The 20,720-nt window shown below is 30.6% G+C and overlaps 2 protein-coding genes across 2 annotated transcripts; both read right to left on the reverse strand.

Moving 5' to 3' along the window:
- Positions 1-2,234: 2,234 nt before the first annotated feature.
- On the reverse strand, positions 2,235-4,742 carry LOC9327466 (transcription factor MYB108). Its single transcript, XM_002894042.2, has 3 exons — positions 4,462-4,742; positions 3,408-3,537; positions 2,235-2,726 (listed from the first exon to the last, which is right to left on the reverse strand). Exons 1-3 carry the CDS (start codon positions 4,571-4,573, stop codon positions 2,324-2,326), a joined length of 645 nt encoding a protein of 214 aa, XP_002894088.1. The 5' UTR covers positions 4,574-4,742; the 3' UTR covers positions 2,235-2,323.
- Positions 4,743-12,485: 7,743 nt separating this feature from the next.
- Positions 12,486-20,084, reverse strand: LOC9330150 (pectinesterase inhibitor 1). The gene is made up of 2 exons (XM_021010514.1): positions 19,958-20,084; positions 12,486-13,504 (listed from the first exon to the last, which is right to left on the reverse strand). Exons 1-2 carry the CDS (start codon positions 20,082-20,084, stop codon positions 13,020-13,022), a joined length of 612 nt encoding a protein of 203 aa, XP_020866173.1. The 3' UTR covers positions 12,486-13,019.
- Positions 20,085-20,720: the final 636 nt, after the last annotated feature.

Raw genomic sequence — 20,720 nt, forward strand, 5'->3', positions numbered from 1 at the left:
AGAAGCACATATAATAATGAGAAGTGATTATCTTTGCAATAAGATTAACGAAAACGCATATTCAAATAATAAAAAATTAAAAGGAAAAAAGAAAGAAGAACATGTAAAATTCTATTTTTCTTCATTTTATAATATAAGTTATATTGGAAAAACGTTTTATTTTATACATAATATCAAATGTCTTTAAATTTTATGCAAAGTATAGATTACTTTAATATTATATAATTATTTCTATTATGTAATTTTATTGATGATTGGATAAAATTTTTAAAAGTGAATATTTTAATCTATTTACTTTAACTAAAACATCTTATATTTTAAAACAGAAACAATATAAAATACATGCAAATAAAATAAAAATTTTAATTAGTAATCGATATATAGTTGGAGGATTAATAAAAATGAATTATTTATCCAAACTAATCCAACTCCACTTCAGTCAACTACCCGACCCAAACAGAAACTGGATAAATGATAAATCGAGTTATTAGGAACCAATAATCGAAGAAACGATAGCCACTCTTAAAAAGATAATTTTTCTAGAGGATGCTAAATAAAAGAAAAAAGAAAAGACACGTGAAAGATGTAGCACACATGTGTCGAATTGGGACCACTTTTGGGTTGCTTCTCATGCGCCCACCTTTCTCTTTGATTCCCACTACAGCCGCCATTGCCACTTCTCTCTTTCTTTCCCCTTCCGAAAGCTATACCACGGAATAATTTTTTTTATACAATTTTATTTTAATCCATATTATTTTCTAATATCGATAATATTAAAAGATAATAAAATAAAAATTTAACTTTTATTGAAACAGCATATTAATGATGTTTAAATTTTTTTATTCAAACCCGTATTACTTCTTTTTTCTTTCAAAGCAACAAGTCGCACGTGTCTTTATATTTTCCGTATGTGATTAGTGTTCTAACAAAACTAAACAATTAATATCTTGATTACCAAATTAGGGTTCTGGTGAATCTGTGATCCTATTCTTGACGTAGTGGAAAAAACACACTGAGAAATAATTTTATTTAAGAAATTAGTTAAGTAGACTAATTTATTTGAGTTCATCCTCTCTGGACGTATATAATCTCGATAAAGTGTTTCGTGAGTTGGATTATAGTATATAATAATAGTATATTCTAATCATGATTAGGAAATAGAGACATCATTCACGTACGTCCTTTTCTTTTAGTTGTTAAACTATTAGATGTTCCCACCTCTAATCCCATTAATGATTATACAAACAAAATTAATATGTGACTTTTAAATGAAATTAACGATAGTATTGGTTAGCCAAACAGGAAAATAGGCCCTACAAACTAGAATTTTCTAAAACAATAAGCACTACAAACTAAATAGCCGATTTAGAATTTAACATGTATGTAACTAAAGATTATTTTTTTAAATGATCTTTGAGACGTCGAATTTTGACTTACCAATTTTTAAGAGTTGATCTCACCTTTAAGAGCTCTAAGCAATATGCAAGATGTCATGAACACTTAAACTCTGAGTTTAGAGGAGAGAGTAAAACTTATAATTTGATGTTCACTTGATATATACATTATGCATCAATTTCAATTTCAATCCATTCCACTACAAGTATATGTCATGAATTTCTTTGGGATATGTTTTCAAATATTCCTAATTTTTTTTTATAATGAGGTGATATTTTATAAAACGAAATTGATGATCATTGTAGATTACAAATGATCGTATTGTTAACTCAATTATTGGTTTGAAGATCATTGATTCAGTTCTTCTATTCAGTACACACTATTTTGGAAAGACAATCATATATATATATATATATATATATACATCCTACTAACGGTTACGTTGGATCTGTTTTATATATGATCCAAACTATTAAAAATACCACTAAACGAAGAAAAAGGAAAACGAAGAAAAGAAGAAAGAAAAACGATCTTATATTTATATTAAAAAAGAAGAAAAACAATCTTATATGACGACTTGGTCCCGAGTTTTCCAACCCCGAACCACTTACGCATATCCTTAAAAACATTACCAACTAAACTCATGTTTTTTTTTTTTTTTTTTTTTTAACTAAACTCATGTTGTTATTCTCTTCTGTGCTCTTATCTAAATCATGCTTCTGTGTAGAAATATAAATTTGATAACAATGATAAGCAGAATTTTTTGTTTGTAAAAAACGTACACCACAACAAAATAAACCTATAAAGAAATGGAAACAAAAAAACATAAAGACGAAAAAGAACAGAAAGGGAGAAAAACCTTTAATTGTTTTATACAATTAAATAAGTTTATGTTTGATACATTAAGTAATTATCACATGAAATGCTGCTACTGTAAGAGCCACTTGTTGAGCTCGTCAAAACTCCACAAAGTTTCAAACGCATCTCCGCCGTTGAACCAATTACCACCATTCGGATCCAACGTTCCATATTCCACCTGATCATCACCGTAGAAACTCGACGCCATGGACTCAGACGACGACGTAGATGACGTGGCAGTGGCGACGCTCGAGTTCTCAGGCGAGTAGTGGTTAGGGGTAAATTCGACATTTTGAGTGGAGGCGATTCTCTCGACGAGACGAGGCATCCAGAGATGTTTGATGGTGTCTTTGAATTGCTTGCTATTCACGTCACATTTTAGAAGTTTTGCATGCTTTTGAACACGTGTTCTCCAATAATTCTTTATCTCGTTATCTGTTCTTCCTGGTAAATGTTGAGCAATCTTTGACCACCTTCAAAATAGAAGAAATTTTAAATTATTGAAATCTCATTTAGTTTATAACCCATCATTATCAAAATAAATGAAAATCATATTTTTTAAATATACTCTTTGTGAATACTATAATTATTATTTTAAATTAATTCTGTTAATATACAATTAAAACAAGTTGAATTAGTGCAATGAAAATATTAAAAAAAACAGCATTCTTTGTAACAAAAACTCTAAAATGACGGTGTAAATATTTTTTAAGTTTTTTACTAGATTAAACAGATGATTTAAAGGTTACAATTGTTTCCTAATAGCTAGTTACCCCGATAAAAAGACGTTGATTTGTCTTATCTTAATTTCAAATATGATACACGTTTTTTTTTTTTTTTTTTTTTGATAAGAATATGATACAAATTTTATATACTAATCACAATTCAACCAAGAAATTTCAAATACGCATCAAATTGATTTTGTCAATTATCTACTAATTCTGTTCATATACTAATCACAATTCAACCAAGAAATTTCAAATACGCATCAAATTGATTTTGTCAATTATCTACTGATACATTGAATAATGAGTTATTTATTTCATAGAGACGTTCGAAATTTGCTCTCTTCAACGTATATATGTCCCTTTTTTCTATTTCAAGTAATGTATTGACTGTATGTCTATATGTCGATATAAATAAAGGTTTCATACCGATTTCCCCAACGAGAATGGAGTTCGAGAATGATAAATTGTTCTTGGAGTGATATGTCTCCACGGCGGATATCTGGCCGGAGATAATTTAGCCACCGCAATCTGCAACTTTTCCCCGTCCTATTTAGTCCTGTCTCAATTGCAAAATAATTTCAATATAAATTCAATTAATATATCAACATGAATTAACTAGAATGTACACTAGTCAATAGTATATGGACACTAGTCCAATTTCCCAAACCAATAAATATAACAATTAAATGAGGCTTTATCGTATTGGATGGTTGGGAAAGGTGTTTGAGTTCCACACTCAAAAGGCTAATGAAAAGAACTCCAAAGGAAAAATAAATAAATTTGGACCGACCAATCTGTTTCATACGAAAGTATACTTTTAATGATAATAATGAACTATGAATATGTCAACTTGTTCTTTGTTACTTTACCAATTCTACAGAGGAATTTAGATTATGCCGACATGGAGAAGTCACAGCCATAAGAAAAGTATTCTCATAGTTACGCAAAATCACATTCATATATGTATCTATATATTCTTTCAAAAAAATAAATAAGTATATGTATCTATATATCACATAAGATGTGATAAAAATTAGGAATAACAACATATTGATAAGAGGAAGAGTTTTTGTATCTACTCCATTTAATATCATTTGGTTATAAGATAGATTCTAAATTAAACTTCACATGATATAAAAACTTACAAAATCCAAAACGATTTTCTAATAAGAAAAAAGTAGATTTAGTCTAAAATGCTTAAGAACAAAATTAAAAAAGACTACTTGTTTGAGAAGAGAATATAAAAAATCCTTCAATACCAAAGTTTAACCATTCAAATCAATGGTAGACACAAATCTAATATCTCTTGGGGAAGCTACACACTTGAGAAATCCAATTGAGACAATAACTCTAGGATATGGACATTTAACGATTTCTATTGATCTGGATCGATGTACACATTACATCTTATATATATCATGCATGATCATATCCTAATATTATTTCAATATACTTATATGCAAAAGGTTTAAGAAATTACCAGCAGAACGAGAGAGGGAGTTCCATCTTCCTTCACCGTGAAGAGAAATGTAACTGACGAGCTTCATGTCTTCGTCCACAGTCCATGGACCTCTCCTTATTTCTATTTCCATCTTCTTCTCGACTTCTTCCACTTCTTCTTTATGCTTAATAAGGGTTTTACAGTTTGCGAATTCTGTTCTACTTATATTCACGCTTTGATATTCTCATAAACTAGAGAGGAGAGATTGATCTAATAATTATTTTGATAAATCTTGAGGGAGAGAGCTCTCCGAAGGGACATAAAGTGATCGAGTTTTCAGGGTGGGTTTTATAGATGTTTTTTGTTTTGTTTTGTATATATTATAATAAAATGCCAAGCATTTGAAATAGGCATGTTAATATATAAATTATTACCAGAAGATATTATTGGAATTTTCAAAAAAATAAAATAATTTCTATGTAATAGTATAAGAGTTCTTAGATTCTCATTAAGCACATGCTATAGTTAAGACTCAAGAGTGGGATGAGCTATCTTTTTTTTTTTTTTAATATTTAATCTAGTTGATGCACTAAACCATTGTTTTCTGTAGTGTATAGTTTTGTTTAGTTTTGGTTCAGTCTTCCTTTTATAAAACTATACTAGAAGTTAACTTGCAATATACTAGAAACAATTTATGTTTCACATCTCTTAACTAAATCAGTCTAATTCGACATATCTAATATTAATAGTGTTAATAAAATAACAAAATGAGGATTTAACTCATATTAAAATGTCGGTTAATGATATTATCAATTTTTATTAATGTGGATTCAAACACATTCGACCATATAACTAGTCCCAAAATATAACTTGTCCTATGCTATTTCAGACTTTTTATATGTTTAAACATGTTCATAATATTTTAAAACTTTTTACTAAGTTACGTTTAAATATATCAGTAATAATATTTAAAACTTTTCAAAGTTAAAAATTTACTATATCCGATAAAATTAAATTGTTTAGCTAAAAACCAAATTAAAATGTATATATACTTTTAAATTTAGATACTTGTAAAGTTAAACTTCTTGTTCATTCAGTTTTTTTTATTTATTTTGATTTATCTATAATATGATTCTGAATTATTTTCTAAACATTTTAGCCGATGTGGAACTGAGATATTGAACACACTTTTTTCATCAATTAAGTAATATGTATATATATGTCCTTTTTAAAAAATTCGAATCACAATATATGCAGAAACATTAGATTTTATTAACTTTATGTATATATGATGATTCAAAACAATTATAAAATAAATAAAAATATGATTTGAGAATCATAATTTTAATTCTTTACAAAATTATTTAAATATATATATATATATATATTATTAACTGTGGAGCATTATATGGATATTTCTGAGTTACAATTAATGTTAAAAAAATAATTGTGTTTGGTTATATGGATAGTAGAAATTAATAGTAAAGTTATTTGAATGCCTGAATATAAGTAATGCCCGAATATAAGTTAATGTAAATATTTACCAAAATAAAGGTGTTTTTAGTTTCATGATTTCAATTTGATGAAATTTCGTTTTAATGTGATTTGATTTACGGTTTAGATTCGGTTTGGTTTTAATAAAAAAGTTAAAACATATATAAGTACAGATCGATGAAAGAAACTAGTTACAATCTTGAGGTTAACTTCTCATGGTTGATTTTATTCTTCTTCCCAATACTCCAATATTAACTCCAATAGATGTTTATATACCAGTATTGTTGTTGATTTTAGAACTAAAATTTAATAAGCTTATTATATGAAGATGAAAAATAAGTCATTAAAAATAATCAAAATATAAACAAAATATAAGCAAAATATTAGAACATTTAAAGCAAAAACGTTAGAAAATATAACGAAACATTGAAGGTTCAAATTTGAGATATTAAACCAAAATGATGGTTTCAATTACTAATTAATAACTATACCAACGGGAAAAAAAGCCATCGTTTTCGGTTTTTAGTTTTTAAATTTGCTTATGTTTATTTGAATTATTTGAAATTTTGCTCTGTTTTTGGAATGGTAATCGTTTTTCAATAGATTTGTACACTTTTTCTTTTTTTAGTTTTGGTATTCTTGGTTACTTATTTTTTGTTTTAGCTATAGATTTTAGTTTTTTTTTTCATATTTAAAATAGAAAAGAACTACAAAAAAAAAAAACAACTCCAGAGAATGTAACAATATAAAAGGCTGTGATAACATGAAAGTGAGGGCAAAATTCTAAATTGTGTATTGTTTTACCCATGTCTCTAACCATAAACTCATTACATCCGAATCAGAGTTCTACAAAATATAAAATATCTATAAAACTAGATTAGATCGAGCCATTCTTGCCAAACTCACACTAGGTCAAAAGTTTCGCGAAAAACGCAAAGAAACAAAGATTTTTGAGAAAATTGTCTTAAGTTCTATGACTTCACTATCTTTTAACTCAACAAAAGATTGGATCCAAATGTAAAGTGTTCGAAAAAATATGTTTTAACAGAAAAATGATGGAATCACGTTTTTGCCTGAAAAATTATTGAATCACATTTTCAATTGCAACATCTTCGCACGTCGCTCTCCTATTAATTCACACCAACACCATCACCATTCAAAGAAGATCCAATGCATAAGAATACATGAATTATTATCAATAACTCTCGATATGACAAGAAAACATTGAACGTTACCACAAATATAATCTTACAACAAATAAAACATGTTCTCCTCTTTGTGAAGAAACAGAGGTCACAAGAGAACACAAATCACAGAGACATTCCAGATTCGACATAGGCGAAAAGAAAACAGAGACAAGATTAGAATTAAAGGCTCGAGACACGTAAAGGGAGACAATTTAGAGAGTACGAAGTATGTAATTCAATTTCTTTTTGGTTTTGTTTTGATTTATTTATAAGATGTGGGCGATGTTTTATGTTGCAAACGTTGATTTAAGCTAGTTTTTTTTTTTTTTTTTGACTACCTATAACTGATTTTTTTTGGGTAGATTATTGAAGAAATTCATTTATTAGAGTATATTTTTCAAGCGGCACACTATTTTTGGTATCTTTGGTCTCTTGTTTAACATTCGTATTGAATCGTTTGTCGTATCGAAATCCTTCTTTTGTGTCTTTTAGGTTGCATCTTGAATCTTGCACATGTTTTAGGTATTTGTGTTGGGATTGGATGGTTTCAGGTTTGTTCGGATCAAGAACGGGCGAGAGAAGCTGAAGCGAGGAATAGACCGGTTAGACCGTTTAGTCCTCCCTTGGACCGATCGATCAGAAGTTGATCTATAGATAGAGTCGGCTAGACTGATCAGTTCCCATCTGGACCGATCAGTTCCCACCTGGACAGATCGGCCCGAAGTCAAAAACGGAGTTAGAGTCGGTTGGACCAATGGGTCATTTTTTAGACCGATCGGTCCAGACGGCGACAGAGGAGCAGACTCGATTAATTAGACCGATTGGTCCTCTCCTAGACAGATCAGTCCAGAAGACGACGAATGAGTAAAACGCGTTCCTGAGAGTTATGGATAATAATTGGGTATAAAAACTCCTAAAAACCTAATAAGTTTTTATGCTTTTTTGCAACTTTTCTGAGAGCTGTAAGCCACTACTTTGGGATTAGAGATCCATCGACTTTAAAATTTAGATCTTATGTTCATGTTCGAGAACGATTCTTTATTGTTGGATTCCTTGTTTCATATTTTTTATTAACCATTAATCTATAAAATACCCTATGGCCAAATGCTTTTTATCATATACGTTGAATCGTTTATTTATTTTATATTTTATTTACAAGTCTAAAAACCAAACAAATATATTTCCACTTTAGTTAATAACGAGTCTCGCAAATCTGAAGTGTACCATTGGTTCTTATGTATCAACTCCGTATATACTATCATGCGGTTAAATGTATAAGGTAATTACTAAAACAATCACAATGTGTTCCACATAATATGCATTATCGTCATGTAGATAAATACCATTATATACAGATTAAAAAAAAAAAAGAGAAAACAAAGTTGCATTACCTATGGTTGATAGCCTTGTTCTAAAAATCGGCCGCCTAGCCGCCTAGGCGCTGATCGGAGGAGCAGCGCGGCGATTTTGTCCAAATCGGTGAGAAAAATCGGAGATCCGATTTTTCGTCCGCCTAGACCGCCTAGGCGGCCGCCTAGCCCGCCTAGATGGCGCCTAGCCCAATTTTTTTTTTTTTTTTTTTTTTTTTTTTTTTTTTTTTAAATCTAAAATTCAAAACGTCCTACTTATGTTCGTAATTTGTATAAAAATCATAAATTTGAAATTAAAATCTTGTTTTCATGTGTTTAATACAATTTTTAAAACAATATTATATAAATTTCTTAATTATAATGGATTAATATGTTTTTAAAACATTAAATAGCCCTAAAACTAATCCCCGATTAATCCCCGTGTAATCCCCGATTTTTTTGCTAGGCGCTAGGCGCACCCTCACCGCCCGACTAGCGCCTAGCGATTTTTTAAACACGGGTTGATAGGTTAAGTGGAGTATTTCTCATGGTTTCATCGTTTTTGATAGTTTTATTTGCCATAATTTTTGCCATGTAATATAGTTTTGACGAAATAATGAAAAAGGAATTTGATTTTTTATTTATTTAATCCATTTTACGATATCGATTTATAATATTTTATTAGTGTTAAGGTAATATTTTAGAAATCACCAAAACAATAGCCGATAAATTATTAATATCAGAAATCTTCTCCAAAAGTTGTGGACTAGATTTAACACTTGACAAATCGTCTTTACATGTGTTTCCATCGGCCATTGCTGCTGAGACTCTAACATTTAAGGAGACATTGTCCTTTGTTGCCAAAGCTTTGAGGGCGGCATCAAAATTGGTAAGTGCAATATTATAAAGGTCTGAACATTCAGCATAAATTTTCTTAGAATGAGGATCAGTCGTGCTTTTAACGAGTGATTTAAATTGCGTGCTTATGTCTAAGGCATCTCGTGACGCATAGTTGATCAAAAACTTTGCGACACCGGGAAGATCCAGTGTTTTTGTTTCAGGAGTCGACTTAAAGAACATGAAACAGAATGATGGATTAGCTGATTGCGAACAGAGATTACTGACCTCACTTTCTGAAATTTTCATACTGATCATTCCATATGATGAGGGAACAAGAAGTAAAAGCATTACTAACGGAACGAATAGATAATTGTTTTTGACATACACAACCATATTTATTTTATGTTTTTAATATGAAGATTATGTTTCTTGTTACATGAGAATTATTGTGAGATTTATATAGACCACACTAAACCATATCTACACTTGAAAGTAAATTTCAACATATTGTTTTTTGGTCAAACGTGTTTGATTATGTACCATAGTAAGGTGATGTTCTTTTAACCATAAGGTGATTATAGTGTACCACTGGTGATTTTGTTTTTACCATATTAACGTCATTAAATCAATAGCATTATATTGCCAAATAAAAACGTCAACTGCATTATGTCAAAGCATTTTATTTTGTTCTAGAGCAATAATGTCGGAGCATCCAATATTCTGGCAGTGTATATATATAGATAGATATTCTGCTTTGCAATACTCCTTCTATTTTAAATTAGTTATCAAGTTTTTTCACGGTTATTAAGAAAACATTCAATTTTTCTGTTTTATCCCTAATTCATGTATTGTTTTACGTGGTATCATCAATTAATAAGCTAAGAAAATAGAAATAAAATTGGAAAATCTGTCAAAAATATGCATTGTAAACCTAAAACGATATATAATTTGAAACAAAAATTTAACTTCTAAAACGACTCAAAATTTTTAAAATACGCATTTTATTAACACCCAACCCAAAGTTTTTAAAATTTGCAGGTGTTGGAGTGATTGTGGCGGGGAAGAAGCATGATAGGTGGAGTTTGCATAAAGAAAAGTGACGACGGCGGCAGTTATGAGAACATCAAACGCAAACAAGACTTGGCTGATCCCGATAAGCAAATTGCTGCAATATAAAGATTGAACAGAGAGAACCAAGCTATGACTGGAGGTAGACCAAACAAGTTTAATTTTTTTGAGTCGCTACGTTGTTAGATTCTGTATCGCATGTACCTTATCTATTATTGTGCTGGTGTTACTTTTTATTGAGATTACATGTATATTTAGGGTAATGTGGGCAAATATTGTTAGTGCTACTGCTAGATCCCAAACCGAAAGTTTAGTACACGGAAAGGAATTTCCACGTCAAGAAGCCATCAAGGATCGAGTGACCCTCGGTCATAAATGACATCATCAAAGGCCAGAGCTCGGAAGCTTCAGTGGGGAGTTCGCGGGAAGGAAACCAGTTAGAGAAAGAAGTTGAAGCCCAACACTAGCTCTAAGTAGAAAGCCCATGAAAAGCTCGAAGTGAGTCCAAATTAGAAGCTTAGTCAAATTACCAATAGATTCATGCTTTTGTTCTTGAGAGTTTTTGTCCCAATTTTCATTGCAAATTCTCAAGTGTTCGGATTTAGAATCCACATATATTATCATCATTAGGGAGTAAACTCGTTTACTCAAGCATCCAAAAATTGAATGCAAGTTTGTTTTCCAAAGAGGCTAAATGAGATTTCTGGTTTGGCAAGCGTTTGCTAGGAAGGGATACGTGACATGCCCATTTACTATCCAGATTATTAACTTTGAGCGTAAAACTACATTGACTTAAACAAAATTAGTCAACCGTTTGTTTTCGCTCATATAGACGTCACGATGGCGACGAGGTATCATTTTATCTTTGTCAAATAACATCTTTTTGGTATTTGAATCTATAAAATGAACTGAACGATGTCATTTTAGTCATTTTAGTCCATAAACTCAACGAAACGATGATGTTTGATAAAGACAAAATAACACTGGTAAAGATAAAACGATACTTCGTTGTCACCGTGTTGAGTTTATGGATTCAAAGGACCAAAACGACGTTACTCCTCGTTGCCATCATGTTGTTTACGTGAATGAAAACAAATGGTTGACTAATTTTGTTTAAGTCAATATAGTTTTACGTTCAAATTTAATAGTCTGGGTAATAAATTTGAATTATTTTAGCGTTGAGGTTAAAAAAAGCACTGTATATTTGTTGAGGTATAAAAACGCACTTCGCAATTTGTTCGGGTTGAAAAACGCCTTATCCTTAGTTAATACACAAATCAGACATATGCACAACATAAACTAAACCGATAAAATTATGAAAATACTGGCCCGAACCAGCCCTGAAATGTAGATGTAAGGTTTCTCCACATGGTACGCCATAGTTTTTTTTGGTTCTCCTTAAAGGTTTCCCCGCACAAGCCAAAGAGAAAAACATATCAAATTCGCAATCAACTAATATGGAAAAAGGTAATGGCAAAATGGAAAACTTTTTTTTTTTTCATTTTAATTTTGAAAATCGCAACTAACAAAACAAAAGGAAAAATATGCTAATAGTTTTCCTATGGAAAATTTATATGATTTTAGTATCTTGGAATCATTCTCGTTAAACCTGAACATAGAAGACATACTTATATAGTTCACATTTCCGTAACTAAATACACTTGGTGAAGTTATAAATAAGAAAGAAATTAAAAACCTACTGGTCTTCTAGTGTCATCTCTAAATTTTTCTCAATTCGTTCTAAAATTATAAATTACTGAAATAGGAAAACTATTAGCATATATATATATATATATATATATATATATATATATATATATATATATATATTTTGTCATCCGAATATTAGTATATTTTCTTGAAAACGACAAAGAAATGGTGGGCTTTTTTTTTTTTTTTGTCGTCAATTACCAATTCATTAGTAAACATCATAATACATTGTTCCACTTGATTACATAACTTGATTGGTTTATTCTTGCACTCTTAGCTAAACTATCAGCAACCAAGTTTGCTTCTCTGGAGATCTTCATAAAGCTGAATGTGGTATCACCGTTGATCATCTGCAGAATGTCTCTGATGTACCTACAGACTGTATTATGATTCCATCTTTCTGATGGTTGTGCAGCTTCCTTCCTTGCTAACAGCTTTTAACATTGAGCCCAAACCAAAACAGTCAATAATTTGAAATGAACATGTTTGGTGGTTAAGTCTTCTAAAATCTCTCAAATCCGAAATATGAAAATATTGTATCATATATATGAACTGGAGAAATATCATTACAGATCAACCGAAAAAAAGAAAACCTAGTTTTTTTGCTAAAACCTAGTTGTATTACCAATTGATAGGTTGTTTGAGGAGTACTTTGCTTATACAAGTAGATTTTGGAAATAAATCTCACCTTTTTGATAAAATCTTTTGCCATCTTATATATTTATAAATGAAAAATAAAGAGAACCAAATTTGATATTTTTTATGTAATTCATTATGTTGATGTATGCAAACTGCAAATCAAACCGCTAATCAAATATCCAATATACATCAAAATTCCTCAATCATATTTTTATGCACTATTTAAATTAATTTTAGATTTATTATATCACGATCCCCACGGTAAAACATGGTCTGCAGTTGGTAATATGTTATCGTTTTACAATCTCAGCTAATTCTTTGGTAATATGTCAGAAATTGACAAGACAATTCCACATACATTCTCAAGAAAATCTATCTTCATCATGAGTTTTGGATCAGGTTTAACATCTTTCAGATCTAAAGTTTTGCAATCATTTGCATTTTGCCGAGCAGCTGAGATCTCAACGTTTAAATAATCAGGATTATGGACCTCTATATCCTTTAGGGCCTCACCAAAAGAGTAAAGAGCTTTGTCGTAGTACTTTGAGCATGAGATGTAACATTCTTTAGTACGTTTATCGGTCGTGCTATTAGCAAGTAATTGTAACTGATTATGTGTGTCTAAGGCATTTTGTTGCGCATGATGTATCAAATATTTGGCAGTGTCAGAAAGATCAAGCTTTTCAATTTTAGGATCTGACTTGAAAAACTTGTAGCAAAATGAAGGGTTCGATGTTGGTGATGAGCAAATGGTTTGGACCTCACTTTGTGTAACTGCGAAGCTTAATCTTGTAACTGAAGAGAAACCAAAAAGAATAAACACAATTAGAAGAGAAAAAGAAAGGTTGTGTTTTTGGTATGCAACCATTTTATATATCCTTAGTTTCAAGATTTTCTTCTTATTTTTTTTTTTTAATTTTTTTTTACAAATGATGGAATTCCTGTGTGAGAGTTATATAGGTTCAATTAATTAGTAGATTTATAGAATTTATGTTCTCAAAATAAGATTATGTCAAATATTTTTATATTGTTCTATTTTTGGCTCATCCATATGGTATAGTTTTTAAAAAAATTAGATGTCATTTGTTGTCTGCATATTTTTTTACAGAAAAGAAGCTATATGCAAAATAATGGGATTAATGACCACAGATCTTATCACCAGAAAATGTGGCCTCATGCAATACTTGGTGTAAGAGGCTCACGTACGTGGCAAACTGGTTAAACATGTAGTAGTCAACGATATATTTCCTTATTGACCGCTTGCTCCAAATTAGGTAAATCATCTCTACTCTTAATAGTTTCATTTTGTAGGAAACATGTGCTCGTCGTAATGAGCTTCATGTTCCTGATTGCACGAAATATCTGATGGAGATCTTGAAGAGACTATCAGATAGATATTATATTCCAACAAAACTGATTTATTATTATTTGATGATGAATATATTCATTTCAAGAATAATCTAAGCTGGTTGGATCAGCTTCGAAGAAGATCTATTCATCAACACAATTCATCTAAGTTTTTAACAACACAGATCTTCATGAGATAGCAAATTTAATTTGGAGAGTTTGACGCTTAAAATATAGAATCTCTATATTTGTATCTGTTGTAGGTTTTATTCTTGTCGGAGGCACTGTGTTCTTGCCCAAGGTTCCAAGATTTATTGGCTTGAAATTATGTAAGGGTGTGGTCGGTGACCCACGTGGCAGTAAAATAAAAATTACAAAAAATAAAGGTTTCTTAATTTCTTAATCTCCGATACACTGTTTCACAAGAGATTGAACCACCGGCACATCACCGATTCATCAACTCTCTCTCACAAGCGACACATACGTCACTGTACATTCATCAAACAATGCATAAAGCCTAACAAATGAGAAAACTATTCACATATAGGAGTCATTATTCACACGTGCCAACATTAGTTTCTTCAAGCTTCTTCTCTCGCATGTGTGGCTTCCTCTGCTTTCTTCTTTCTTGTATACACATTCAGTGGCTTATCAGTTTCATACCCAACGGAGATAATTCAACCACAGCAATGTGCAACCTTTTCCCGTTCTATTCAGTACTTCTGTTTAGTTTTGGTTCGGTCTTCCCTTTTATAAACAAAACTAGGATTCAACCCGCGGTTCACCGCGGACCTCAGTTTTATACGGTTTTCTTATAAGGGATTTGATTATGTTTTATATACATAATTTATAAAATATGTTTTTTTATTTTAATCCTTTATAAATAATTATTGGGATGTAGGTTTATGTTTGGTTTATATTGTATTTTACAAAATGAATATAAGTTTTTTGTGGTTGATTAATCATTAGTTAGTAGAAGGCATTATAGTGTAGTTAGATAGAAGTGTTAAACCATATGTTTATTTGTGTTAAATTTGTTAATTTACTATAATAAAAGTATGAAAGAAAAGTAAAACTTAAAGAACTATAAAATTTTTTAAAAGAATATATATATATATATATATATATATATATATATATATATATATATATTGTGTATTATAAAAAATATATTTTAAAATGACGTAAAGTATAATTATGCATTTTGGAATAATTGTTTTTATGGAATACCAGGGTAAATATATGGGACTGTTGTTTTTTTTTCAACGGGACTGTTTTGAATATTTCAAAAATGTAAGCTAATTTAGAATTTTTTTAATAAGTTTAATTACTAAATGTACCAAAAGTATTAAATCTAACACTAAACGTTGGGACTTAGTTTTACACTCTATATAAGGACGGGATGGTTTAAATGAAATAAATGTAATTGGTGAAATAAATTAGTATTTTTTTTAATTAAAGCCAAAAAAAATAAAGAATTGTAATTTGTAAACATTGGTTTTTAGTTTTTTTGCTAATGGAGTAATGGTTTTAAAATAAAATTGCAAGAAAAAAAAAGGAAAATAAATGCCCAATCTAAAACCAGTAATGTATTTGGGTCCAGCCCATAATAAAGAAATTAATTAGCCCAACCCAAATTTAAAAAAACAAATCGAACCAAATACATCAATTATATCGAAGGAAAATCTCACAGACGAACCAAGGAAGAAGACGAAGCATCAGTGCAATAGTTGATTGAATCAAGAACTCTGATCTCACTAATAATTGGTCAGGGAAGCGATGCTTTTTAGAACCAGCTCTGGAGCATCTCAGAAGCTAGTCTAGGGTTTAATTCTCGAAAGCTTGAAGACCGGTTCCTAATCGTCGCGTCCATGGAAGAGAGGATGGAGTTGACTGAACGAAATTGCTGACGGTGTAGTCTCATATTGCTCTCCGACCAGATTGAATAAATCGGGCACTGCCAAACTAAGATAGTAAGTTTTTTCTGCAATTTCGATCCCAGAGTTGTTGCATATCTTTTGTTCTTAGTTACTAAAGCAATCTCTTGTCGACAACACACCTATCTTTTATTTGAATCCATTTTTTCGATTCCCAAAATCATTAACAATAAAATTAAGAACACACCAAGACATTGTCTCAATTAAATGATTATTAATCAAATTCATTGGTTATTAACATAGATATATGAAAAGATTGTTCAACATATATGAAATTACTTAAAATGCAAACAAAAATTTGCAGACACATAAACCAAAACATTAAATAAAACAATTGAAAACATTGACAAAAAAAAAAAAAAAAAACAATTGAAAACTCTTGAATTTTCATTAGGACCACAACAAATAAAGGCATCCGTACCTTGTGAGCTTGTTTGTTAGAAGAAGCAAACTCTTGAGTTCCTAAAGGAATAAGATTTGTTTGTACTAACATAAGTCAAATTTGTTCAGTCTTCAAAAGAAGCTACATTCCCAACATTACCTCAAGCTATAACAAAAAATTAAAAGGTCAATAAGACGATTATAATCAAGTAAATAGATATTGATATTAATCGTGTTAAAAAACCAAGATCAATATTTTCTCACGTATCATAGCTTCTGCCCTTACGGAAAATATAGAATTCTCGATTCCAGTGGAGAATCAGATTGTCTTATACTCAAAGATGCTAAATTTGGTCGGTCTTCGAAAACATTACATTCCTTCAACTGTAACAAAAAATAAGATACATGTCAATATGATGATTAGAATCATAATAGCCCCGTTAATTTTGTATTTGCAAGAGATCTAAAAACAATAATCCTCACATTTGAACTGTCCTAAGCCTAACTTCCGTATAATAATAAACATAAAGCGAATACACATAAAGCGATGCAATTTGACTTTGTTATAAACTCACATTTTGTTTCTTTGTCACATATGAGGTTAGTAGTATCTTAACTACATGTAAAGATTGGAACCAGTATCTCAAGACGTTTTGTACGGCTTCACATCATCAAGGAAAGCAATTGATTGAGACATTGTAAGAAAGAGAGGAATGAGTCATTGGTGTGAATAGAGGTAAGTTCTGGATGAGTAAGAACTGAGAAAAAATGTTTGATATTTATAGTGAATTAGAAGGCTAGGGTTGTTAGCTCAAAAAATTTCGAAAATCTTGGAGACGAAGCATAAAATATTGGATATGTTAACTTTCATATATTCTTGATTGATATCAAATTAAATGATACACAATTTTAGGGAAAATACGGATATTGTATAGCAGTTTATGGTTAGGATTAGATTAGATCATATATTTTAGAAGATTTGTTTAGTAATTAGTCGAGATTTGGAAAATATTTGTCATATTGTGATCGAATATACCTTTAATTAGATACCAAATATGTTGAATGGTTAGGATTGCATCTCTGTTTTGTGAAAATGTTAAAACCCGATTAGTGATTCGATTAATGATTTGGATATATTTGATTCATTTAACACCCGAATAATTAACACGCGGATCCTCTAATGTTTAATGAGATTTTTGACCAAATTACCCCTGACGATTTTGATTAACAATGTACAAAATCCAAAATTGAAATTGAAATTGAGGCCAAATTAGACTATTTTTCAATTTGTACTTCCCTTTTAATAATAAGGGGATAGAATAATTTTTAGTTTAGTTATGATTTCAATTTTGTTTCATGCAATTTCGGTTTAGTTTGATTTGACTTTCCGTTTGGTTTTAGTAAAAAAAATTAAAACATACATTATACAATTACAATTTGATGAAAAAAAACTAGTTAATTTTTGGAAGTTAACTTTGACGGTTGATTTTATTCTTCTTCCCTCTCTTGAAAGACTATAATTCCGTATGGAACTGAACTTTAAAATCGGAATTATAGTCTTTCAAGAGAGGGAAGAAGAATAAAAGACTAAAAAGCAGTAATATTATTGATTTTGGAACTGAACTTTAATAAACTAAGAGTTAAACAAATCAATAACTTATTATATAAAGATGAAAAGTCAACAAAAATAATCAAAATATAAGCAAAACATAAGAAAAATAAAAGGAAAAACGTTAGAAAATATAACAAAAGTTGAAGGTTCAAATTTGAGATATCAAATCAAAACAATGGTTTTCAATTATTAATTAGTAACTACACGAAAGGGAAAAGTAGCCATCGTTTCCAGTTTTTATTTTTTTATCTTTGCTTTTGTCTATCTAGTTTATTTGAAGTTTTGCTCTGCTTTTGGAATGGTAATAGATTTTCAGATATATATTTTTTTAAGTTTTGAAAATTTTCTCTTTGATTTTGAAGCGAGTTAGCGTCGGTTTATAAACCGACTTACAGTAATGCTGGTCCATGAACTAATAAATGGCTCTAAAAATGAGAAGCGTGTTACTAGTTAGTTAGATTTTGAAGACTTGTCAAATTTTCTCGACGCTTTGCTTCGATTCCTTTGAAATCGATCGATCATATGCTTCAGATTAGGATTTGTATTTACATTCAAAGGCGTAATCATATCCCAGTTTGCTTGATCGATTCAAATGCTTCTCTTCTCAAATTGCGAGATCTATAAGATATGTATAGTCGAATTGTTTGAGGATCGTTTTATCTAGAATAGAGGAAATTGAGTTATGCAAGTGAGTAAATTAGGGTTTATGTCAAACTTATTCTTCAATTTCGTTTAGAGATTGAGTGTTTTCAGATTTGATGTTATAAAAGTTGACTAGTAACACATGTTATAAAAGTTGAATTGCACTCGATGTTATAATTTGATGTGTTTGCAGTAAAAATTTATGTGGTAAATATTTTTGGTAGTTAACAATGTAAGTTGCGATGAAATTAAGATTCAATATATATATATATATATATATATATATATATATTTCTATTTTGATTATTTTATATAGTTATTTTTTGCGGAATTATAGAAGATATGTTGGAATAGATGACTTGGAACTTCATCTTCGAGCCATGCGCCATGGCATCGACCAGAAGTGGACGGATAAGTCAGAATGTGGTTTAAGGCTCCGTAGGCATTGTGACTTGCAACTGGCTCAATGTTTGCTTCTTCTTTTTTCCCTTCTCTCTTTTTGGTTATAAATGTTTGTTGAACCAAAATACCATAGTGATATTGAGTTTTGGGACATAATAATTGCACTAGCGATCCAATTTTCTGAAATCATATTTGACTTAAAGCCATCAACTTGCTATTATAAGGATATAAGATAACGATTCCAACAAACAAATTGATCATTAATTCTGTATAAGTTATGAAACATTACATTAACCGAAAACTAAGATCATAAGGTTATATATATATCAAGTTACTTTTTCTCTAATTAAGGTTTTCAAATCTCATAAAAAACCACACTAAACTGAAGATCCAGCCTGAATCAGACCTCATGAATTATTATCCATAACTCTCGGGTCACCACGGCTCCTGACCTCCTAGGCTCCTACCCATTTTAGGATCCACCAAAACAAGAAAAGAAGCGATTAACGCTACTTCCAGGAGTGGTAGGTTTGTGATATACGTGAAGCAAGGTATTTACTATGAATATCTTGAGATTCAAAATACGAATGTTATGCTGAGAGGTGATGGTAAAGGGAAGACGATTATCACCGGACGCAGAAGTTTTGTAGGAGGAACGACCACGTCAGCTAGGCCAGGTGCAAACAACAGACAAGCGGTTGCTCTAAAATCCATGTGGATCGATCTGTTTTCTATTAATGCAGTTTTGAAGGCTCATTTATGTTTCACTCCAACCGCCAATTTTACCGCAATGGCGAGTAGAATAGCGGACGAATATAGATTGCAATTCTGAAAGACAACCACCGCATGACCAAATATAAAGTCTACCATACCATATACGTCACATGATAGTGTGTACATATAAAATATCTTGGTAGCCATCAATACTGCACTTGTAGAAGATCAATGCCATGACTTCCCCATTGATCGGACCAGTCATGATTTGAATAGTCATTTTACGCCGATAAAGTTTAGGCCTAATGCAGTTTCCCATCCCATTTTTACTCACAGTCATAGACTCATAGTGGCACTAATTTTAATGCCATCAACTTCATTTTTGAAAACGTTTTTGTTAGTTAGGCTGGGTTATGCTCGAAAGTCAGCCATTTTATCATAACTCAGACAGATTTCAGTAAGTCAGCCGTAACTCCAGGCTGGGTTATACTCGTAAGTCAGCCGTTTGCTCATAACTCAGCCATTTTTCTTAAATCAGCCGCAACATACCGTAACTCAGCCGTCACTGCCGCTATATCTTGATTGGACGTATTTCAAATCTTTAGAAATTTTTTTGCTTTGTAAAGACTCTAAAGCACTTGCCAATCAAGCCCTACAATTCTATCCATACGTTAGAAGTATTGATAACTTACCAAAAAAAGAGCAAAAAATAAGAAAAAATCAAGAAACAAATAAGCAAAACATAAGAGAAAATTAAAGGACAATGACAGAAAATTAAAAATATATTGAATTAAATTTGATACATCAAAAAGTATGATTATATGAAAATATCAACTACACTAAAATTGTAGCAACACAAAAGCCTTCAAAAAGAATTATGTGTATAACGATCGTCCTTGTGTCAGGGATTAGACTTGATTACATATGAAATGGCTAATTATCTACTTCTTGCCCATGGTAAACTAAGATCAGGATT

Source organism: Arabidopsis lyrata, assembly GCF_000004255.2.
Source record: "Arabidopsis lyrata subsp. lyrata unplaced genomic scaffold ARALYscaffold_1, whole genome shotgun sequence".
In the NCBI taxonomy this organism is placed as follows: Eukaryota; Viridiplantae; Streptophyta; class Magnoliopsida; order Brassicales; family Brassicaceae; genus Arabidopsis; species Arabidopsis lyrata.

Bases quoted from the DNA above. Each gene is read 5' to 3' on its own strand.
- LOC9327466 (XM_002894042.2), bottom strand. From the start codon at position 4,573: ATGGAAATAGAAATAAGGAGAGGTCCATGGACTGTGGACGAAGACATG. The intron at 3,538-4,461 runs GTAATTTCTTAA...CAATTGAGACAG, and splicing joins CTCCCTCTCTCGTTCTGCTG to GACTAAATAGGACGGGGAAA. The intron at 2,727-3,407 runs GTATGAAACCTT...TCTATTTTGAAG, and splicing joins CATTCTCGTTGGGGAAATCG to GTGGTCAAAGATTGCTCAAC.
- LOC9330150 (XM_021010514.1), bottom strand. From the start codon at position 20,084: ATGACTGTGAGTAAAAATGGGATGGGAAACTGCATTAGGCCTAAACTT. The intron at 13,505-19,957 runs GTATTGATGGCT...GTTTCTCTTCAG, and splicing joins ATTGATCTTCTACAAGTGCA to TTACAAGATTAAGCTTCGCA.